The sequence below is a fragment of the Dicentrarchus labrax genome, unplaced genomic scaffold, assembly GCF_905237075.1.
Source record: "Dicentrarchus labrax unplaced genomic scaffold, dlabrax2021, whole genome shotgun sequence".
Lineage (NCBI taxonomy): Eukaryota > Metazoa > Chordata > Actinopteri > Moronidae > Dicentrarchus > Dicentrarchus labrax.
The window spans coordinates 20,098,522-20,122,831 of record NW_026136705.1 but is presented as its reverse complement, the minus strand read 5'-3'; the positions used below and the strand labels follow the sequence as shown (position 1 = coordinate 20,122,831).

At 42.2% G+C, this 24,310-nt stretch overlaps 1 protein-coding gene across 13 annotated transcripts; it reads right to left on the bottom strand.

Moving 5' to 3' along the window:
* Window positions 1-389: 389 nt before the first annotated feature.
* Window positions 390-23,482, bottom strand: LOC127364727 (fibroin heavy chain-like). 13 transcript variants are annotated; one of them, XM_051402541.1, is made up of 55 exons: window positions 23,224-23,482; window positions 20,520-20,846; window positions 20,093-20,233; window positions 19,972-19,992; window positions 19,502-19,705; window positions 18,023-18,133; window positions 17,542-17,604; window positions 17,005-17,463; window positions 16,738-16,818; window positions 16,555-16,602; window positions 16,345-16,407; window positions 16,202-16,249; window positions 15,970-16,032; window positions 15,804-15,851; window positions 15,509-15,652; window positions 15,240-15,311; window positions 14,973-15,008; window positions 14,429-14,863; window positions 14,298-14,330; window positions 14,127-14,213; window positions 13,753-14,088; window positions 13,616-13,645; window positions 13,291-13,500; window positions 12,973-13,137; window positions 12,842-12,874; window positions 12,688-12,741; window positions 12,495-12,539; window positions 11,758-11,793; window positions 11,385-11,627; window positions 11,240-11,287; window positions 10,410-10,499; window positions 10,210-10,230; window positions 9,525-9,545; window positions 9,116-9,142; window positions 9,012-9,026; window positions 8,857-8,880; window positions 8,651-8,707; window positions 8,001-8,249; window positions 7,683-7,835; window positions 7,549-7,578; window positions 7,400-7,456; window positions 6,993-7,304; window positions 6,822-6,878; window positions 6,385-6,732; window positions 6,259-6,300; window positions 5,704-6,108; window positions 5,531-5,557; window positions 5,330-5,437; window positions 4,868-5,299; window positions 4,383-4,439; window positions 4,075-4,167; window positions 3,823-3,873; window positions 2,974-2,997; window positions 2,688-2,753; window positions 390-2,002 (listed from the first exon to the last, which is right to left on the bottom strand). In XM_051402541.1, the coding sequence occupies exons 1-55, from the start codon at window positions 23,297-23,299 to the stop codon at window positions 1,959-1,961; spliced, it is 6,570 nt and encodes a 2,189-aa protein (XP_051258501.1). In that variant the 5' UTR covers window positions 23,300-23,482; the 3' UTR covers window positions 390-1,958. The 13 variants fall into 13 exon arrangements, with proteins under 13 accessions (XP_051258501.1, XP_051258506.1, XP_051258507.1 ...); XM_051402546.1 differs by having other exon boundaries at window positions 4,868-5,239; XM_051402547.1 differs by having other exon boundaries at window positions 4,868-5,209.
* Between the last annotated feature and the right edge of the window lie 828 nt (window positions 23,483-24,310).

Here is a 24,310-nt window from a genome sequence, read left to right as displayed (position 1 = left end):
TTGTAAGAAAGACACTAGAGTAATGAACCAAATCAGGCCGGGGATTTCTTAAAGGGTATATATTGCTTTTTGTGTGGAGGGTGTGCTTCTATCATGTGTATATATATTTAGGATTATTGACTGAGTCATTGCTTGCAGCTCTGCTGCTCTACATAATATGTTGTGCACTGGTGTAAACTATAATAAGCTGTAGTGTGTACTTGGTCAGAGTCTCACTATAAGTCACCACCAAGACAACGCTTGACTGCTGCTCTAACTTTTTTAGCAGAAATTAGCTGTTCCTTTTTCTCGTTTCAGTCTTACCTGTGGTTTTCAAAATGCCACAACAGATTAACACAGGCTTCCTCCTCCACCTCTGCTTTAAAATAACAACAGGCAGAAATAACAAGTCATTGGTCATTTCTTTATTTCTGAGAGCATTGTCTGAAAGTGTACAAAAGTGCATCATTTTCTTCATTGGCCACATAAAGAACACAGATGTTAAAAAACCACATGTTGAGCTACATGATAGAGACACAAGCGTGAGCTTGGATGCAAGATGAGATTCAGTTACACTTTTTTATGCAAATGACATCACAGAGTACTTGTGATTCAGCACACATTCAAGGACAATGTAGAAAACAAAGAACTTATATTTATCATCGTAGTACACAAGTTTAAAAAACTGTTAAAACTCACACACACACACAAAATAACTCTTAATACTGTATTAATGCACTTGAATTCGTAAAATGAGACTAAATAGATAAAGCACATAGCTTTTTCTGCCTTTTGTCAGCATAATTTAAAAAGACTAGTAAACGTGAACAATTTTCCAACAGTGTTAAAGGAGGTACATCAAAAAAAGAAAAAAACACAGTAATCAATGCTCCTCAGATGTCATTTAAATGCATTATATGTATTCTAATCATACAGTATTACCTCACATTTAGTTTGAATGCTTTCCTCAACAGCAAATGTAATCTAAGCCACACCATAATATCATTACAAATATAAAAATAATATGCATGTTAACCAAATGTTATACCAATTAGTGTTATGTAGCTATAAAACAGTGCCTGTAATGTTGTGAGAGGAGTGGAAGAATCTGTGTTAACAGCTGAGGACCTCCACATTTGTTAATACTGTTAAGGCCTGAGTGCAGATAAAACAAACACAGGCTGCTTTTCAGGGATCAGATAAAGACCGGTCAAAACACCACACCATAAAATGAAAATAAAAAAATCCACTTGGAGTCCCTTTTGTTCACAGTTCCTCCAAACAAACATCACATTACACATTACACTCTGCAGACCCAAAGAAAACCCAGTCAAACTGGATAAAAGTGTGGCCTTGAAGATTAAAAAAAAAAAAAACATTGTGTCAGCATGCAGACAGGTCTGAAGGAGCTGCCCTGAGGGTGTCCTTGGTATCAGTCTTCACCCAGAGGATTCACCGTGATACTTGCACAGGAACACAAATGTTGTAACAACAATAAACATAAAGTGTATGATAATACAGCTTGGCCTCACAAAAAAGAAATCTTTCCTTATTTGAGTGGTTCTCAGCCTGGTAGTCAGGATCCCCGGAGAGTCACAGGGTGATTAATGTGGAGAAAAATACTGTTATAACAAATGTATCCCCCATACAGACGTATTTTAACTTGTTCTAACTTGTTTGTCTTGTGACTATTTTTCAAGTCAAATCGCTGAATTATCCAAACAACAACACGGCAAAGACACATTTCTCCGCTCTGCATAGCAGCCTGCATCAGAAGCATTTAAGGAATCAGGACAGTAACAGGTTGAGAACCAGTGCTCTTTCTGAAAGAGACGTTTGTATAAAATCGAAGCAAATTAAAGTGTAACATGGAATGTGTTGAAGCTTTAGCTTCTATGGCAGATAAGACATTTAGAGTCTGGGATCATGCAATAGCACCACTGTTGTTTTAATGAGGTCACTTCCTGTCTGTTGGTCTCTCACTTCCTCCTTCGGCCACAGTATTTACCCTGACAGCCAGCGCCTACATACACATCAGATGATTAGTCCACCATTGACATATAACAAAAATTATACTGTAAAACAAGTTAAACTGGTTTAACTTCTCTTGATGGCTTAAAAAATTACCTGGATAAATAGTTTGATAGTAGTTGTAGTATAAAATAATACATGAATTAAAATGTCGTAAACTTAAGACATCAAGTTCAGTCAACTAGAGTTCATCACACTTCACACTAACAAGCATCATAGTCAGAATAGCTTCCCAGTGATGTTATCTTAGTTAGGAGGGTCATTTACCACAGAGCCACTTAGTTCCTGTATTTGAGACTGTAAGACTTAAACATGGCAGTTCTGTGGAAACCATTTTTGCACCACAATTATTTCTGAGTAAACGATAGTAATTTATCAAAATGTTTCCACCATGTAACTTTTCTGTAAACTAGAAGGAACAGGACTTTGTGGAGAATTATTACACATCACACAGTGCAGTCTGGGAAGTGTGCGCTGTTTGTCTTTGTAAACTTAATCAGCTTAGTCCAGCAGACTAAATTCAACTCATTATTAAAAGTTACAACACCTAAAAAAGAGCTCATGACTCAACTACAAAGTGGTGTTTTACTCGACTGAATTTCATCAAATTCCAGTACAACGTTTTAGTTTGTAAGATATGGCTCACTGTTAAGTAATATAATGTGAGTGATTGTTACCTCTGTAGCCCCCGGCGCCCAGTAAGGCCTGCATGGCTGCATACTTGGCTGCCTTCTGTGCTTTTGCTAAAAGACATGAAAGTAAAAGTTATTAGGCAGATACATACAGTTTCTGAGGCTCCCTATAATAATACCCAGAACTAATGGTCATAAAAACAAAATTTTTTCCAAAAGAAATTTCAAAATGATCATCTCTCATGTGTTTAGTGTATCTATGTGAAGTATTAATGTTGGGGATATGTCAAGAGAGCACGCTTATCCAAGAGGACACAGTGAGTTTTCTTACATTTTTGTCCAGCCCCAGTATATCCTAGAGAACAATAAAAGGAAAGACATAGTCATAATAAACCAGAGATAATCTTTACAATGGTCTCATTTTTTTAAATCTAAGCAGTGACGTGAATGAAATTAAGCCAAAACAAATATTCACCATGCAAGGCCTGACTCCAAGGATAAAAGCATTTCCCTACTTTGTGTGGACATCAGAGTTATTATAGTTGTGTATTTTTAGTTTTAGTTTCGTTCTTAGTTGTCATTTTTATTTAGTTTTGGTTAGTTTTCAGGGTGGATTTGCTCATTTCAGTTGAGTTTTTTCTAATTTAAAATTGCTTAGTTTTTATCAGTAGTAGTATAAGTTAGTAATTTGTATTATTTTGTAATTATAATATGGGGGTATTTGTCAGGGGTAAGTTTGCATAAGTTAAGTGAAAATAAGTATTACAATACAAACACAACTCTTTATGAAGGCAGCGGACTCACTCATGTAGACAGTCTCAATAAACATAATGCACCAATAGCCTACCCCATCTAACCCTATTGGCCCAAACTGACAAAGACTAAAACTACACACGACATTTCCTCTATGTTTTTATTTCATTTGGTTGGTTTTTTAAGTACACAATGTTACTTCAGTTATTTTAGTCTTCTTAAAGTCTAAATGTTTTTCACACCTAGTTTTAGTTTTTAGTTTAGTTTTAGTTTACTATAATAACCCTGGTGCATATAATGTGTGTGTACCCCTTTTGGGGTATCTACAAGTTTTATTAAATGTTTAATTTATTAATTTTTAATCTTCACAAATAGTTTGCTGAGATAATAATGAGAAATAAAGTGTCATAAAGTGCTTCTGTTTTACCTGTATATCCTCCACCAGCCACCCCACCATAGCCAGGGCCAACTCCCCCTGCTGGAACAATGGACACATTACAAGCCTTGCACAATACACTTTCTTATTAGACTGATCTGTCTCATCAGCAGGCACGTGATGTATTTACTGTACAGTGGTATTGTAAATGGATTTGTTTTCAAATCTCAAAATATAAAAATACAAATGTTTATATAATTATATTATTGTTTTGTATTTTATCAGGACTCCGTTTGAACTGACCTGGTAAGCCGCCTGCTCCTCCTCCTACTCCTCCTACTCCTCCTACCCCCTGGCCTGTTCCTGCAGAACCTCCTGTGCCTCCTGCTACACCACCTGGACAGACAAGTGAGTATGAAAGTGTATAAATCAGTCACATCAGCACTTAAAATCCTCAGAAAATAACTGTGATACACAGTGTACCTTTAGCAGAGAAAAGGCTTTGCTAGTTTAGATTTTTCATGTTTGAAAGACCTGTAACGATTTACACTTAGACTTACAGTAACTCATCTTTTTAGTCTTTAGTTTTTCATTATAAACAAGAAACTCACCTGGGCCTCCAATGATACCTCCTGTTCCTGTACCAGGAAGCACTCCTGCTGCACCACCTGATGAACAGAGGCAGGGTTGGAGTAAATTAGACAGAATATAAATGAGTATCTCCGCAAGTTATAACTGCCGTGACAAGGCTTCAAGTTTATTGTATTTTGTTATATAACCGTAATTATACAGAATAACATGCAAATATCACTGTTGTTTTATTAAGTTCTAATAAAAGTAAATGTTATATCCTTCAAGGGGCTAACACTTGCTGAACTAATTCAAGCTCTTAATCACTGTATTAATAACATGGATGAAATTCAGTTTACAAAAGTAGACATGTCTGCATATTAAAGATGATCAAGTCCTTTAATTAGATTTTTTTCCACCTAGTCATAATACACAGTGATTTGGTGTCTACTGTAGAGCCCAGTACTACAATAGAGCCTTAGAAAGTTATAATTAGGTATTTATATGCATCAGTGGAGAATTTTACCTTGTCTATAGCCAGTTCCACCCAACGATGAGCCGTAACCAGATTTAGGCTTCCTTTTCCCAAGTGCTTGGCCACCAGGTCCATATCCACCTGCACCACCAGGTCTAAAGCCCCCTGGTCCTGTTCCAGCACCTCCTGGTCCGTAGCCACCAGTTCCAGCGCCTCCTGGGCCGAGGCTGCCAGTTCCAGTGCCTCCTGGGACATAACCACCTGTACCAGCTCCTCCTGGGCCATAACCACCGGTTCCAGCGCCTCCTGGGACATAACCACCGGTTCCAGCTCCTCCTGGGCCATAACCACCGGTTCCAGCTCCTCCTGGGCCATAACCACCGGTTCCAGCGCCTCCTGGGCCATAACCACCGGTTCCAGCGCCTCCTGGGCCAAGGCCGCCAGTTCCAGCTCCTCCTGGGCCATAACCACCGGTTCCAGCTCCTCCTGGGCCATAACCACCGGTTCCAGCACCTCCTGGGCCAAGGCCGCCAGTTCCAGCTCCTCCTGGGCCATAACCACCAGTTCCAGCACCTCCTGGGCCGAGGCGGCCAGTTCCTGTACCTCCTCCCAATCCTCCTGCTGGGAAACAGATCTAAATATATTAGCACAACTAGATACCACATTAATGTATAAAAAGATATTTACTATCCCTAATCTTAACCAGAACCTCACCTTGTCCATACCCAGCTCCTCCATAACCTGAAATAAAGGATGAGAAAGAATTTGGTCAAACAATGTCTTGCTAATTATTTTATTAAAACAGTCAAATCTAACGCATGCCTCCATCAGTAAAAAATAAAATGTATCACCTACTTTATAGTTTTACTTGTATAATCATTACTTGCCAGATTTAGAGGGTTTTCTTTTTCCTAATCCTTGGCCCCCTGGTCTGACGCCACCTGTTCCTGTGCCGACACCGCCTGGTCCGAAACCTGTTCCTGTGCCGACACCGCCTGGTCCGAAACCCGTTCCTGTGCCGGCTCCACCTGGTCCAAAACCTGTTCCTGTGCCGGCTCCACCCGGTCCGAAACCTGTTCCTCTACCAGCTCCACCTGGTCCGAAACCTGTTCCTGTACCAGCACCACCTGGTCCGAAACCTGTTCCTCTACCAGCTCCACCTGGTCCGAAACCTGTTCCTGTACCAGCACCACCTGGTCCGAAACCTGGCCCTGTGCCAGCTCCGCCTGGTCCGAAGCCTGTTCCTGTGCCAGCACCGCCTGGTCCAAAACCTGTACCTGTGCCAGCACCGCCTGGTCCAATGTTAATCAAAATAATAATCATAGTTTATCCTTTTAACGATCCGGTAGAAAAGGGTATGTTATAATGTACAAACATAGGGAAGCCTAAACAAACTGTACACTTTAAAGTTGTTAAAGTGATCGAATGAAGATGTTTCTCACCTTGCCCGTAGCCTGCTCCACCCAGTGCAGATGATCCATAGCCTGTCAGAAGGAGTTAACAGCCTGAATATATCTTAAAATATAATACGTTATTAACGTTAGTGTTAAAATATGTGAGTGTTATACCTGATTTGGGTGGCTTTCTTGTTCCCAGTCCTTGACCTGCTCCACCAAGTGCATAGCTGCCTGGTCCAGTGCCAAAACCACCTGGTCCAGTGCCAACACCACCTGGTCCAGTGCCAACACCACCGGGTCCAAAACCACCTGGCCTAGTTCCAACACCCCCCAGTCCCGTCCCAGTGTTGGGCCCGTATCCACCTGGTCCAGTGCCACCAGGTCCGTAGCTACCAGCACCAGTACCACCAGGTCCAAAGCCACCTGGTCCAAAACCTCCGGGACCAGTACCGACTCCCCCTGGTCCAGTCCCATAGCCACCAGGCCCAACCCCAGTACCACCAGCTCCTGCTCCATAACCTAAAAGCAAATGTTGATTCAGGTTCAGTTTTTTTTTGCTTAAATGATTGTATCTGTATGTTTACTCTGTATGTGAAGTCTTATCATACTTTTTGGTGGTTTTCCAGAGCCAGTACCCAGTCCTGGACCTGTTCCATATCTTGTACCTGGACAACAGAGCATTTAAGATAAACAGTTTATATATTATATTTAAATTACATGCTATTGCAATGAGTTGTGTTCAGTTTTAATTTTGATAATTAATAATTGTTTCAACTTACCACCAGGACCTACACCACCACCATATCCCCCCAGTCCTCCACCGACTCCACCAGGGCCTACTCCAGTTCCAGCCCCTCCAACTCCGAGGGTCCCAGCACCGCCAGGCCCGGCACCAGTGCCTCTGCTGCCTCCATAGCCTCCAGGTCCAGTTCCATATCCACCAGGCCCAGCACCATACCCACCTGGACCAGCCCCGTAACCTCCAGGTCCTGCCCCATAACCTCCTGGACCTGTACCATAGCCACCAGGACCGGCTCCATAACCACCAGGCCCAACCCTACCCTGGCCTCCTGCTCCAAGAGTTCCATAAACTGAAGGAAAGATAAAAACATTAAATGTATCATGAAGCTTATCGCTGAAGTCAAAATAATATAGCATTGTTAAAGAAAATATAGTTGACAAGAACCTTTGCCTTGTTTTCCTGTTCCCTGTCCTACTCCAGCTCCACTCGGGTAACGAATACCTGAGAGGAAAAAAAATATTCTGTATTTTAGGTATGTTTCAGTCATCTGTGTGCTGTAGCTAGGATGGTAAGGATAGTGTTAGTTAACATACCTCCACCTGGTAAAACTCCAGCTCCATAACCTATGATAGATAATGAGTGAAATGTATCAATAAGAAATCTTTGTGTCACTGTCATATAGGCATGTAGGTTTGGGATGAATACACAAAACATGGTAGTAGCTCACTTTTTCCAGGTTTAAGGGCTCCTGTTCCTACTCCAACTCCTCCAGGACCTCCTCCAACTCCTCCAACTCCACCAGTGCTTCCTCCTCCCACCCCACCGACTCCACCAGGTCCACCACTTACACCTCCTGCTACAGTCCCATCAGGTCCATATTCTACATGTGAAACAATGATATAATAGATGTTTTTCTTGAGTAAATAAAGATGTTTTAATCTCCTTTACCTTTTTTTGTTACAGATTGTAATATTGTTGGATATTGAATGGAGGTAGATGTAATACAGTCATAATGGAGTATACATTCAGAGAGCAAAAATGGCACCTTTGGGCGGTTTTGGTGTTCCTCCTACTCCACCAGCTGCACCTCCTGGTCCAACTCCAGTTCCAGTAGCAGCACTGTCTCCTCTTCCCGCTCCTGTCACGCCACCTGACACACCTCCTGTAGCTCCGGCACTGGTAGGACGCCCTCCTACTCCTCCCGGTCCTCCACTTGTGCTTGCTGTATCACCTCTTTCTCCATCAGGACCTCCCTCTCCATCTCCTTCACCTGGTGTGTCACCTCTGGGGACACCTGCAGACAGTTGCACAGAAGGAAACCAGACCCGTATTTCAGCGTAGAATAAAAACTCGAACCGAGAACAAAGTCAGTAACCACCAAAACTATTACATTCAATTGCCATTACAGAGAAAAAGCCTGGTGAGTATTGTTTATTCTATATTTGGATCCCTATTAGTTTGCACACAGTGGTTGCGAGTCTTCCTGGAGTGAGTACAGTCCCCAGTTTGTGATCACAAACCTATTTAAACTTTTGAATGTACAATAGATTTTGATAGGTGGCTCTCATCGGAGGTCATACAGTATGTTACTTGTCGTTTCCCATTGGTAATTTGCTGTTCCTACTGTATAGGAAAACACTATATCCTGAAATTCGAGTTATAAATTAAGGGTAAATTGGGTTTTATTTTGTTCACCTGGGGGTTTGAGGGGTTTGGCTCCAGGCAGCGTACCAGAGAGATCACCACCAGAACCTGCAAAATTATACAGGGAAATTGAAGATCTCTACTGAGAGGATGTAGAAGCCGAGGAGACAATTAAAGAAGCACAAGCAGGAATCATAGTTGAAAGGCATAAAGCAAAGAAGTGCTCTGCATCATATGTGTCTAGTAGGAAATCTCACCTCCAGAGGGAACTCCAGTACCACCTACATTTTAGAGAGAGAGAAAACCAGAGTGACAACCTCTAAGTAAGTCCAATTAACACTACAGGAAGTGCAGGCATCACTAACATCCCATGCATCTTATAGAAATATGTGAGCCACATAGGCCTACTCACCAACACCCATCCCACCTGTTTAAAACAAGAGTAGAAATACTGTTAAGAGAAATCCTGAAAACAGCATGTATGCTTTACCGAAAAGTTAATTGAGGTTTACGTACCACTTGGTTGTATAGCCCCGCCACCAACTGATAGGACAGAAAATAAAGATTATCTTAGGCAGCTATCAGTCCAGCTTTGCAATACATTTTCAAAATTAAATGCTTTTTAAATATATTTGTAGCCAGCTGCAGTTGTTAGCTAATATCAGCCTGCTGTACAGTATTGTGTGGTGCCAGTTTTGTGATAGGAAGTGCGAGAAAAACACTAAAGTAAACCAGTCAAAGCATTCAAGTGGAGAAATATTGTGATGCATCAAATTTAAAAACACTGGAGATAGAGTGATATGCCACTAGTTTAAATTATGCTTGTGGTATTTCAAAATCCATAGTAACTTATTACTGTATAAAAAGCTCTGTTAACCTCTCACAACTAACATGTCAGTGCTCGGTGTATTTAATGTCAACTTACCAGGGGCGGCTCCTGTGGAACCTGTAGGATTTGAGAACAAAATCATCAGTATTGTTAATCCCTACAGGAAACAAGTACATTTGTTATGTAGATGATACATGCAATACTTGGGCCATTTAGAAACACAGTTCAGTCTCATCAGAATTCTAGCTGTAGAGAGGATGTTCAGTATTGATTTGTGAATATAGATGTATCAACACAGTATACTGATATTTATATGACCTCTTTTATTCCAGTTCAAGTTTTTATTATTTATGTACCCATGTTAGAAATGTTAATTAGTTCCATTGTAATTCGTTTCTGAATTTGTAAAGTATATTATTTATTGGAGAAATGCGGGAAAAAAGTATATAGCAATGATATAAAATAGCAGACAATGTGTGTAGGCAGGAATTTTAAAAGAGTCCTGAAATGTTTTCTTTTACACTTCAGATGTTCGGAGTGAAAACACAAAGTGCTTTATAAATGACCACATGATGGCACTGTCCACACCTAAATCCAAGAAACAGTGTTCTTTAAATCTGCATGATGGTTTTTGGGACTAACAAGCAAGCAAACAAAGAAAGATACAGAACCAAAACATCCACCTTGGTTTACATCTGAACAGTGACACAGATGCTGTCTGACAGAAATGGATGAACTTACAGTGCTTGCAGACAATCATGGCTGTGAAATAAACACTGACCTGGAACTGTCCCATTGAGTCCTGTTTTATAAAGATAATTAAAAAAACATAGAAACAGTTAGAAGACTAAATTAAGAGCTGTAAGACCTCAAAGTTTCTTCCACAAACACTCCTGAATTAATTAGCTACAGAATGAATTATTAACACCTTAGTTTGCATTAATATGTATTTTGAAATTGTAGCATAAATTATTAAATTACCTGGTCTTGCTCCAATGATGGGGATTCCTGTTCCACCCAGGGCATCTCTGTCACCTCCTTCACCCACTGGTCTGCCAGCTACACCAGTACCTAATGTAACATGATATACAGTGCACTATTAAATTAAATACTTCAGCTAATATTATTTTAACATTTTAGTGTTTTGTTCCTTCATTTTCTCAGGTGTTTTCCATGTTGTTATTACCAAATTATTGCATCCCTGCACCTGAATTTTAATGTCTGTGTTGTTTGTGATACATGTTGTAATCTATGCACAAAATCTGTGCAGTTTCAAGGTAAGAAAAGACAGTTTCTCAAGAATCCAGTAAGTTTACACACACCTTCTCCTCCAGAACTTCCCAGACCCCTCTATCACACTGCCATCACCTGAAATAGGGGCAAAATATTAAAAGGACTGAGATTTGAAAACAGTACTATACTGGTTGTAAAGGTGAGGGGGGTATGTCACATTAGAAGCTAAGAAAACACAGTATATAGTATTAAGTAATAAGTAAATATGAGGTGTGACAAAAACATAGGAAATACTGAAAAATAGGGCCAAATGCAGGGGCTTTGGATAAGTGTGTGAACTGAATAACTCAAAGACAATACCAAAATCCTTTTCAGATAAGCTGGTTTTGTCTCTCTTCTTCCTCTAATTTGGGCATCACCTCCATTACTGTCTTTTCCATCCTTGTTTGGCTTGTTTTTTATATATATTTATACTAATGTACTGGAAACCCCAATGAGTAAATGTATTGTTGTGTAATATGTGACAAGAAATGTGTTTTTGTGTCACCAGCTGCTTTGTGGTAACGCTGTACAGATACCTTCTGATGCTGGAGCTGGTGTGCCTCCTGTGGCTCCGAGTCCCCCTCCTGATCCAACAGACATAGATGATCACACATAGATTATCTAATTAATAGTTCACTGTAACCAAAATGTGTATTCTTAAACCTCAAAACAGAAGCTTACCACTGGGTCCGGCTGTCGCCCCTGCACTACTGCCAGTGCTGGTGCCATTCACTGTAACACCAGTGCCAGTCCCCGTGCCAGTTCCTGCAAGGCCGGTCCCTGTGCCTGTTCCTGTGCCAGTTCCTGTTCCTGTGCCAGTTCCTGTGCCTGTGCCTGTTCCTGTGCCTGTGCCTGTTCCTGTGCCAGTTCCTGTGCCTGTTCCTGTTCCTGTGCCAGTCCCTGCTCCTGCCCCAGGTACAAGTCCTACAGTTTATAAAAGAGATAATCGGGTAAATTCAATAAAAGTGCTAATAAACAACTCTGTGTCTCAGTCCAAACAACTGTATAATTTAGACATAATGTTCATCTTGACACAGAGTCTTGTCAAACTTACCGTACTTTGCAGCTTTAGATCCTGCTGTACCGTAGCCTGAGGATCACAACAAAGAAGTTGAGGTAGAAGTATCGACTACTCAGGTGATAGAAAGACAGTGATTAATCATTTAGGTGAGATAAACAATTAAAAGTGGCATGTAGTTTTAGTTATAACAACCCCTTTCCTGACTGAGATTTCACTTTCCAGTATGTACTCTAACTTTGAAACAAAAAAAATACTGTAAAGCTAAAATATGTAGCTTTGCACAAACATCGTCATTCTTCAACTACATATCATCAACTAATATCACACTTATTACAGCATGACACTTTGTTTCTGTTGGTCTCCTCCAGCTTCATAATCAAACAGGACAGGTATGAGCCAAACATCTGATCTGTGTTTCAAAATAGCAGTCTGTGAATGTGACAGTTTAAGTATTTTACCATAATGCAGCATACTGATTGAAAACACTCCTGTCCTCCCACCCACCTACTCATATTTCCAGCTTCTCCAAAAAAGTCTCAACTACTACAATAAAACCAACGACAGACCAGTATTACCTCAAATGTAACCTCAACATTTGTTCCAGTTACAAGCCAGGTGTAATGCAGGGGACCATTTGCTGCAATCCCACTAACCACCAATAGAGGTCAATAAAGTAATAGTTCATACTGTGGTTTAGAGTTTTAACATGATTTAGATCTTGTTGACAAAACTACACACATTACTACATGAGTACTCTTCTGCAAACCAACCTAGACCCCCAGAGCCAGTTCCAAATCCTCCTTGTCCATAACCACCTATACAATTACACAAGATAACAAATGAAGTATAAAAAACTCTATCAAGAGAGTTTTAAGAGTGTATCATTGAAAACGAATACCATCAAACAACTAACAGAAGCTCTCATCTTGCAATTCTCAGCGTCATCATACATAAACAACTCACCACCTCGTCCTGCTCCACCTCCAAGTACCCCACCAGCACCCGTTCCACCTTGACCTACACCAGTAACATATGAAAATAAATGTGCTTTTACTGGAATTTGCATGAAACATCCAACATCATGTTTTTAAGAAACAAAAATGGAACATTTTCATACCATATTTAGCAGGTTTTAATCCAGCTCCATAGCCTGTAAACGAGAGACATGATTTAATTTATGGATTTAAGCAAACTCTGTTTCAGTTTGGCAAAATTGATCATGGACAAAATTTGAATTGCCCCCAGAACCTGTTCCATATCCAACTCCTGGTCCTGCACCATAGCCTCCACCTGGTCCGTAACCAGGTCCAGGTCCATATCCACCAGGTCCATATCCACCAGGTCCATATCCAACAGGTCCGTATCCACCCGGTCCATATCCTGTTCTTCCTGTCCCACCACCACCTGGAAGCCCTGAGGAGGAGCATATTGGTGAGAATTTTAACTCTAATAAAGGGTTGAAATATATTCAGTTACTGTGATTGAGAATTTATTTAATGTACATGTCCGTAATATGTTTAGTGATGTTATTGTTTCATACAGTATCTGAGGTTCTTCAGTTCATACCTCCAGCACCGCCTGGTCCAAAGCCACCTGGTCCACCTCCCGTTCCAATACCAGAACCAGGTATCCCACCGGTCCCCAGTCCAGCTCCAGGTCCACCACCAGTTGTTACTCCAACACCTCGTCCTGGGACCCCTCCTCCTACTCCAAGCCCAGAACCAGGCCCCCCTCCACCACCAAGTCCTCCTGCACCCAGGGTACCTCCAGGCAGACCTGCAGAGAGCAGCATTTTATTTGTTTTATCTTTTTATCTGTTGATGCCAATCAATCAATACTGGTTGATGATAAATCTAGATATAATTAAAAAAAAAATTAAGTTGTTTCTCACCATATTTGCGGGCTTTAGCACCAGCATAACCTGCAAAATGCAGACACATCAAGATCTGTTAAGAGTATTATATTCGCCAATGGATCTGAATTCAGATATACCCCTTTATTTAAATATATCTTTATCTTTTATCCTACCTCCAGGACCATAGAAAGCCCCACCTGGTCCAACTCCTCCTGGTCCAAAGCCAGTACCAGCACCGCCAGGTCCAACTCCTCCTGGTCCATAGCCTGTACCAGCACCGCCTGGTCCAACTCCTCCAGGTCCATAGCCTGTACCAGCACCGCCGGGTCCAACTCCTCCTGGTCCATAGCCTGTACCAGCACCGCCTGGTCCAACGCCTCCAGGTCCATAGCCTGTACCAGCACCGCCTGGTCTAACGCCTCCAGGTCCATAGCCAGTACCAGCACCGCCAGGTCCATAGCCAGTACCAGCACCACCTGGTCCAACGCCTGCAGGTCCATAGCCAGTACACCGCCCGGTCCAACTCCTCCTGGTCCATAGCCAGTACCAGCACCGCCCGGTCCAACTCCTCCTGGTCCATAGCCAGTACCAGCACCGCCTGGTCCTGTACCTCCAAGTGCTCCACTTAACATTCCTGAGGAGAATTTTTCATTAGTTCGGATGTTCTACAGTAGTGATACAGTTGCATACAGTTTTTCAATTATAGAACTATTCTTACCATATTTACGAGCTTTGGCACTGGCATCATACCCTGAAACACAAATATAGTAATTTGTCTTTGTCTTGATGCAATATAGAAGAATTATAGGCTACATTTCCCAAAACAAGAAATCTGCTGTTCATAATTACCTCCAGGTCCTGTTCCTGCTCCTCCTGTCCCAGTACCAGTTCCACCTGGCCCATACCCAGTTCCACCTGGCCCATACCCAGTTCCACCTGGCCCATACCCAGTTCCACCTGGCCCATATCCAGTTCCACCTGGCCCATATCCAGTTCCGCCTGGCCCATACCCAGTTCCGCCTGGCCCATACCCAGTTCCGCCTGACCCATAACCTGCTCCTCCAGGGCCAGTGCCAGCACCACCTGGACCGTAACCAAGACCGCCTGACCCAGTGCCAGCACCACCTGGACCGTAACCAAGGCCGCCTGATCCAGTGCCGGCACCACCTGGACCAAAACCAACACCAGAGCCAGGTCCCACTCCTGTGCCGCGGCCAACTCCTCCTCCTGGACCTCCACCTCCAAGGCCTCCAGCAACACCAGTGCCTCCACCGCCAGGCTGGCCTGGAGAGATTAAAGGCATTTTAAGTGAGTCTCAGCTATAGACTAACAACAGGGGGTTAAATACACACACTACATATTCATCACGTTATTTTACAAAAACCACACTCACCATATTTGCGTGCTTTGGCTGAGCCAGGACCATAACCTACGCCACAAAACAATATCCAAATAAACAGTTAATGAAGCACAAAGTGTTGTGCAAACTTACTTTAAAATCATATTTAATATGTAAAAGATTATTGATCAGTTTCATTGTTGACATATTTGTTGAAAATATTCAAGGAATCATAAATTACATATATAAAAAATAATTTGATTGGTGTATCCTGCACCTTGATCTCTCTTAAAAGACCAGAACTCACTACCCCACATTTACCTAATCCAGTTCCACCTCCTGTTCCAGCGCCAGGTCCGAATCCAGTTCCAGCTCCAGCACCAGGTCCGAATCAGTTCCAGCTCCAGCACCAGGTCCAGCTCCAGGTCCTCCTCCTGTTCCAACTCCACCTCCAAATCCAGCTCCAGCGCCAGGTCCGAAACCAGTTCCAGCTCCAGGTCCGAATCCAGTTCCAGTCCCAGCGCCAGGTCCAAATCCAGTTCCAGCTCCAGGTCCTCCTCCTGTTCCAACTCCACCTCCAAATCCAGGTCCAGTTCCAGCTCCAGGTCCTCCTCCTGTTCCAACTCCACCTCCAAATCCAGGTCCAGCTCCTGTTCCTCCTCCAGGGAGTCTTCCAGCCCCAACGCCCAAAGAGCCTCCTTGACCAAGTGTCCCTCCTCCAGCTCCAGGTACACCTGGTCAAGAGAACAAACAGATGAGCTTACAAAAATGAGTAATATTTTGATAATGCTAAGTCCAGTTACTTTCTACACAGTGAATTATTATGTAAACATCATATGTTGAACACCTTGACTGATGTGTTTTTGGGACTTTGAGTCCATTTACCATATTTAGCTGCAGCTTTGGCTGGATTCTTCTTGGATTTGCCCGCCCCTGTAATTTAAAGAATAAATTAATTTCTCTTTTTTTTATACTTCCTTTACATTTATCATTGATATGATGTAGCTTATAGGAGGCTGCACAGTTTACTGCATTGCTGGTTCCTGTGTACCTGATTTTGGTGATATGAGAGGGTAACCACGGAAAACGCCAGGCAACTGCTGTCCACGACCATCTAAGGTGAGAAATACAGTACAGAGATGCTCATCTTGTGAAATACTAAATATCAGCCTTGGATAACTTTTATTATTGTAATCTTTTATTGTTATAGATCAAGTAATGCGTTAAAAAAACATGCTTGTAATATAACATTGTTTGTCAGCTTAGGACTTTATGACACTTACTGCCTGCTCCTCCTGGTCCAACACCACCCTGTCCGAGAACTCCGGCCCCTGCGAGGAAAGAGGCAACAGTTTTTATTTTTATGTGCCACAGCACAGATGTGATGTTCCAAGATTCATGAACATAGAGCATATTTAAAACACACCAGTCTGAGGCCCAAGTCCCGATCCTGTGGCCACTCCAGGGAGAACGCCACGGCCTCCAAAACCTTCCCAGGGAAGATGAGAAGAAAATAAATCACACAACTGTTACGACTCCATCTGTAAATACACTGAATCCCTCACAAAGATGTATTATTGTATTGTTTAATACATTTTCTATATGTTTGTTACATGTTACTTGTGTTAAAACATACCTTGGCCTGGTACATATCCACCTTGATAGAGTCCAGGCACACCAACTCCTGTGTGACAGCATACGCAAATTCAGAACATTGCCTCGAAAAAGTCAGTGTTGGTTGATCATAAACAGTAACGCTGAACTGAACTGATGTTATAATCCTTTAGTAACAAAGCAGTTGTCTTCTTTTGGAGTTTACCTGGAACTTGTTTTGATGCTTTACCACCACTCTTTCCTCCAGGTCCTCCCCCAGTTGTACCAGTCTGTGGCAGTATTGGAACTGAAACAAGAATGAAGTCAGAATTCAAAATTATATATATATTCACCTGGTAATTCTTAGTTATAAATGTAATGTAACTTGTGAACAGTAAACAATACTTTACAGGACGCTTAAGAACTAATGTTTAATACTTGAATTAAGCTTTTCCTTTATACAGTATAATATAATGTAAATTATATTATCTACCTCCGGCAGCTCCACCAGGACCGACTCCTCCTGCTCCTCCAGGTCCAACTCCTGCACCACCAGGCCCAAATCCTGTTCCACCGGGTCCAACTCCTGCACCACCAGGCCCAAATCCTGTTCCACCGGGCCCAACTCCTGCACCACCAGGCCCAAACCCTGCACCACCTGGCCCAACTCCTGCACCACCTGGCCCAAATCCAGCACCACCAGGCCCAACTCCTGCACCGCCAGGTCCAAATCCTGCACCACCAGGCCTAACTCCTGCACCGCCAGGTCCAAATCCTGCACCGCCAGGTCCAAATCCTGCACCGCCAGGTCCAACTCCTGCACCGCCTGGTCCAAATCCAGCACCACCAGGCCCAACTCCTGCACCACCAGGCCCAAATCCAGCACCACCAGGCCCAACTCCTGCACCACCAGGTCCAAATCCAGCACCACCAGGCCCATAACCAGTTCCACCTAAGAAAGACGGAAGAAAACACAAAATTCAGTCACATTTCATTGATTAAAACTTCATAATTGGTTAGCAGCAATTACCTGTTTTAGGAGGTTTAGGACCAGTTCCACCAGGTCCATATCCTCCATAACCTCCATAGCCACCTGGGTCAGGACAGAGGATTGTTTAATATACATATATATTCTTCAAGGTAAGCAATATATAAAGATGTAATATTTTTAAGCCATATTGTAGGTTGTTTCAGAGGAGCAGCTCTGTGGTTTGACAGGTTCATTTATTCGGTGCTTTAGTACTTCACATTGTTTAGGCAAACTATGGCAGGCCTATATAGAAGCAGCAGGACCTCACTGTTGTGTCGAGGTTACACAAGCATGAATCAGTCCTGTTTATTTATGAAACAGAAAGTAGCTTGATGATTTTACTAGTATGGGTAAATCAGTGAATAAATTAAATATGCTATTCAAGGATTCACATAGTTGGGAAATGCTTACTTTATTAATATAATGAGAAGAAATGCATTTGAACCTTTTACTAGGTGTCAGACAAATTAAATCCACTGACCTCCAGGTACGTAGCCTGGTCCAGTTCCAAGCCCTCCAGCTCCCTGACCTCTGCCAGTCCCGAGGCCTCCTGCTCCAAGCACACCTCCACCCAAACCCCCTGCCCCGAGGCCTAATGACAATATAAAAGAGAAACTGTACTTAGTACTTCCTATTCTTGCTTAAGTGACTACAATACACTACATCATACATTAATGAATTCAATGTGTCCCTCTGCGACTCCACCCTTTTGTAATGTTATACGTGTATGATGGCTGCCCGAGAGAACCCTCACAAGGATTAACTTGTTCTCCGGAAAGGGTGTTGAACATTTGTTTGAAGTGTGCATGTTTGACTTTAAAACTAAATCTTATAGGGTTTGGTTATAGATGGGCCACTAACAATTACAAGGCTGCAGAGAGGAAACTGAAGCCTGTGTGGGGAGATGGCTGAGAAAAGCTAGCAAGACCAAGATGACTCTTTCAAATAAAAATTGTTGCCACATCAGGCTATAAATTAAATTCTCTCACTTCCTGTTAAGAGAGAGAGCTGATACACATGATACTTCACCGGACTAACTTCTTCTGGGTCAGAAGTTTTAAAACAGTTTACACTTTGGCTTAAATTGATGTTTGCTTGAAATTACAGCCCAGTGTTTATAAGTGCATGCTTCCCATTGCTTGTTCAGGTGAACCAGGAGGTTTGCATCTTATTCCTCAGGGTGGAGCAGGACAAACACACTTTGTGGGCATTATTGTGTAGGGTAGGTGAAAACATTTGCGATGGCCAGACCTTTGGTAAACTGGAAAGTGTGACATGTGAGTCTGTTTCCTGTGCTTACCCTGACCCATTTTCTACCCACCGGCATAATGGGTGGAATTCAAAAGGTTCCACAAAACTGAGGCTTAACCTCTTAAGAAACATTTGGATATTATCACCAACATTCCTCATCCTGCAGAGGCAACTCGCATGTATGAAGGATGAAAAACAGAGAGGCCTGAAATTCCAAAGCAAATCAGTCTTTCTGACTGACGTGATGACTTCCGTCCTTTATCAGGGACCTGCCATGCCTAATGCATTAGCCTTTATCACTGTATTTGTGCGTGTGTGTGCGTATGTGTGTGTGTGTGTGTGCAAGATGGTGGTTGGCCCCTCAACAATAGCTTATAACCTTGAGGTAATGAGGAAATGAAATAATGGTACATGTATGCAATCCTTATCCTGCTGCATTGAATTGACCAGAGGAACAATATTTACAGTACAGGGGCTGACCATTGGTCTATGTGTGCAGAGCGGGGAATTTCCGCTTATTGTGTCACATGATGCAAGTAAATATGGCAGGCAATCTGTTTGTAGGTAATGAGTTTACTAGATTTTAATAATATAATGTTATCCAATAGGAAAAGTATGTGCTCTAGTATTTAAGTGCTTAATGAGGGTGATAATTACTTATTATTTAACCCTTCTAAGAAATGGAAGATGTAATAATTTAAATCCATGCCTGTGCCTTGGCCACCAGGACCAGTGCCTCCTGGTCCAAAACCACCTGGACCAACTCCTCCAGGCCCAGTTCCATAGCCTCCAGTACCGACACCACCTGGTCCAAAACCACCTGACCCTACTCCGCCCGGTCCCAGTCCTCCTACACCTCCCTGTCCTGCTCCAAACCCTCCAGTCACACCTCCACGATCACCATAGCCACCTCCTAGACAATAAGGAAAATCAGATGTACTTGTATGTATCGTTTAAAAACTATACTGTTTTAAGAGGTTAGAGTCATCGCGATGGTTTGAAAGGTTCGTTCCTACACACCCATTATAAATGATTGGACATTTCTATGCGTATAATTCATGACATTCGAGTTTTATTGTCTCTGAGAAGCCACTTTTTGTCCTAATTAATGACTAAAACTTCTATAAAACAAGTATCTAAAACTGGTGCTCTAACCAAAGATGAGCCATAAAGTCTTACCTGTTTTCGGAGGCTTTCCACCTGTAAAGAAGAAAGCAATCATAACACTTTAATCAACTTTGTTCCACAGATGATGGAATAAATAGATACTTAAGATGTAAACCACCCATATTTGTCTTACCAGCACCAACACCTCCAGGTATGACTCCAAGTCCACCACTGCCTGGGCCAAAGGTGCCAGGCCTGAACCCTCCAGGGACGACTCCTCCAGGTCCGACTCCTCCAGGGCCGACTCCTCCTGGTCCTTGACCACCATAGCCCCCTGAAGAATATAGTCTTTGGTGAGTTGAAAGCACTGTACAAACACTTGTAGGTTATGACAAACCAGATATTGGTACAGAAAGTGAAAGCAGCAGCACCTACACACATTTATTAAACACCTGGTTTATAAAGTGTTAATGTGTTTTAATGACCACAACTGCATCTAAGAGCTGATGTGTGTCTGATATAATTGTGTTCTTAGTAAAAACATGTCAGTCCTGATATTCATAACTTCAAACTGAAGTCATAATCGATAAAATTTAACAAGAAACACAAATGTCATTCACCTCCACCAGCTCCTGGTCCTAGACCAACACCAGCTCCTCCACCAGGCTGAAATCCAGTCCCTGCACTTCCAGGACCGAATTGAGTCCCTGCTCCTCCAGGACCGAATTGAGTCCCTGCTCCTCCAGGACCGAATCCGGTCCCTGCTCCTCCAGGACCGAATCCGGTCCCTGCTCCTCCAGGACCGAATCCGGTCCCTGCTCCTCCAGGACCGAATCCGGTCCCGGCTCCGCCAGGGCCGAATCCTGTTCCAGTCCCACCTGGTCCGAATCCTGTTCCAGGTCCTGCTCCAGCTCCTCCTGCTGCTCCACCAGCAGGTACATATACACCTGATAGACAGAACCAGTAGGATTTTCTTTAATGGGTTCTAACTAGTTTTTCCTGTTTGGATCAGCTGTATAGACACAACAGTTTAATGGTGAAAGGTGTTTTCATTGTTTTGGACTCCTAACAGATGACAGAATTTGTGGAATTTATGAGTCATCATTCAGAGCTAATGAGGCATGAATTTCTCCCCCTTGCCAGCACTTAATAAAACCCATTTAATTTAATAACAAGGATCACGTTTAACAAATAGGATGCCACACAAGCAGAGAGAAAAGAGGTGTGTGTGCGTGTCCATATGTTTAGTGTGTGCTTGTGTACAGCGACCCTGTGCTCTATGTTTGAATGTCTCTAGCTGATAACAAACACCCCTTCATCCAAATGGCATGCTTCTTTGGTCATAATTCTCACACTTTTCTGCACCTATGTTCTGTTTCACAAATCACAATAGCCAAAAATAGAAACACAGAGAGTGAACAACTATAAAAGGAAAGGTTTTTTAAGATCCCACAGTCCAGATGTGAAAAGAAGAGGTCTGTAGGGATTCCTGAAGAATGTGAGTTACTGATCTCACAGTTATGCCATGTACAGCACATTAACAACAACACGCAGTAAATAACTGAAGTGTTCAGTCATTCAGCTCTGCCCACTGGATTCTGCAGGTTAGAAACACCCAAAAAATTGTTGTTTTGTGAGGAATTTTTATTGAAATAAACATTGGACAGGTGCGACTTTACACTCAAAGCAGTTGGGCTTGGCAGATGATTCAAATAAAGATTTGAGAGAGATTGTTCTGGGCTCACAGTTTTTCTGCGGTGACATTAATATTTCATTACTCAATAAGTAATGTTTGATCAATTGCCAGATATGAATATTCCCCATAGAACTCTGTTTTGGTGACTCCCTGCATTTAATTTTCTTTCTGCAAGCATTGGTGTAGACTTCTAATCTTGTTGAAGGTGCACTTGCACTGACTTTAAAATACATTTAAAATGAACAAGTAAATATATTTTGAAGACTCAAAACTCACAATATACATCCTGGTGGCCTCCACATTGTCTTCTATTTAATAACCAGTCTGACCATTACTGTTATCATGAGTATTCTGCGCTGAGAGGTTTCCAGTTTACTTATGATTCAAGCTGACTGTTCAGAAATATAGAGACTTAAGTACACTTTCTAATACAGTCCTCTTTAGTAAAACCAAAAGACAGAAACTAAACAACCAATGACAGGTCTCTGTAGTGTGCAGTGGTGAGGCGAGGAAGAGGATGAGGGAAATCTCTTTGCATCAGCCAACTCAAAGCTTAGACAGACAGGACAATGCGACAGGATCTTTAGGGATGAGGTCTGGGGCACACGGTTATAATTAAAGTTTTTAATAAGGTGCTGCACTCTATTAAAAGCTTTAACTACTACCCTGCTGTCCAGACTTCATGCCTCAAGAGGAAGAAGAGCTGAGATGAAAAATACACCTGGGTTTTGTGAAGTCATAGAAAGACGAGCAGTGTTATTATACTGTGGTTTGTCTAAAGATTGCCGTTCTTATTTAACATGTTTACACACTGAAGTGCTTTCCAACATCTGAAAAGTGAGTACTATGTAGCTATCTGTACATCTTTAAGGGGGAAAAATTGTGGAAAGTTAAGGCAACAAGGTTTTTGAATCATTCAACAAAAATGTCAACAAAGACAAGTTTTGTTTATTACTAAGAAAAAAAAGCTCTCCACCCTGAGAGGAGTCGGCAGTACTCTTGAAAACCTTGTTTTTTTAAAGGTAAAGTCTGTCCAACACAAACTCTAATCATCTCCACAGTTAGATTCTCAATCTGAAAGCAGGACTGCAGATGAGTTTGACCTTTGGCTCTGAGATCACACATTCTTTGTCTGTACATCAAAACATCCTCAGAGAATTGAAGATGAAATTAAAACTGCATGATTGCAGGAACGATTAATGATGATGTCAGTCATCGCCACTTACAATACTGTAAGTATCACTTCTCTTCACTGAAACAAGTTTAACTCTTTGGAAGATTTTGCAACTCTCTTGAGGAAAAAGTGTGCAGTAGGCAATTTTGTATCATCCTCATCATCATCAATAATCAGCTGCAGCCAATTTCTACTAGAATCACAGACAACCTCATCATCGTTACCATCATCATCATCATTATCATCATAATCATAGTTCATTCAGCTCACCAAATCTCTCAAATCACAATCACAATCATTAGAAAATGCAATACATGTAAACTACCACTGAAGAAAAGATGACCTGACTGCATGCATCCTCTTCTGCCAACACTACTACATAAACTTTATGTGACACCTGATCCACAGGTGCTGCACTGCAGAGCGCTGCACACATACAGTAAAGGGGACCCACCTCCTTGCAGTGAAGGCTTCCACAGAGCCAGGAGAAGGACTCCATGTAGGTATGTGGCCACCATCCCTCTCGCCATCTCGCTCCCAAATGTCCCTCTCCTCTCTCAAGCTCCAGGTTTTATCCCCAGCAAGCCTATCAGGGCTCAACAAGGCCTTAAGAAAGAAGGAGGGAAAATGAGTGAGAGCAGAAAAAAAGGGGGACAGGATGCAAGACAGGACACTGTGTAATTGGCTAAGAGACACACAGAGAAAGATAGACAAGGAAAGAGGGGGGAGAGAAAACACACTGGATCACCTCATTAAACGAAATGGGTTGTTCTAACCCCCCAATGACTGTTGGGCTGCATTTATTTGGTTCTCCACTGCCAAAAAGAGGGAGTATGAGGGGTGGGTGGGGGGCTGAGAGAGTGAGAGAGAGAACATTGTATGAGAGGCAAGAAAGTCTGTGAATTGTAAAAACGGGGGTCCCTGCTTTTCCCTCTCTCCAGGCGCCTCAAAAAGAAAAAGGAGCTGTGGCAGAAGTATGTATATATTAAAAAATATTTAAAAATTAACTTTACACTGAAAATAACTACTATAAACCTCCTCATCTCCCAGCCTTTATCAAACTAACTGACTACTTTAAATGTTTCATATGTGAGCAGCCAAAAATGAATGTGTAATGATAATATAAATATTGTGAGACTGACATGTTCTCTTAAATATGGATGATGGATGGAAACATCAACATTATAGTTGTAGTCTATTGTCTTGTGTGTGTGTGTGTGTGTGTGTGTGTGTGTGTGTACAACGGATAGGGAGGGGAGGGCTTGGGGTGAGTTTGGCAAGCGTCCACACTTCAGAGCTCATTGCCAAAGCAAACTTGTTATGTCATTCACAACCTGAAATGTAAACCTCTTTCACCATAGAGAGGTCAGGCAAAAGAATACCTGAAACAAGTGAATTGTTGTGACCTCTTAGCATCTCATGAAAGAGGCGAAAACATTTGAGACGTACAACAAAGCAAAGCAAAGACAGGAAAGGGAAGGGAGAAAAATAAGGCAAAGAATAGGAAATAGAATCCTCTCAGCAGTGCAGAGCCAGGCTCT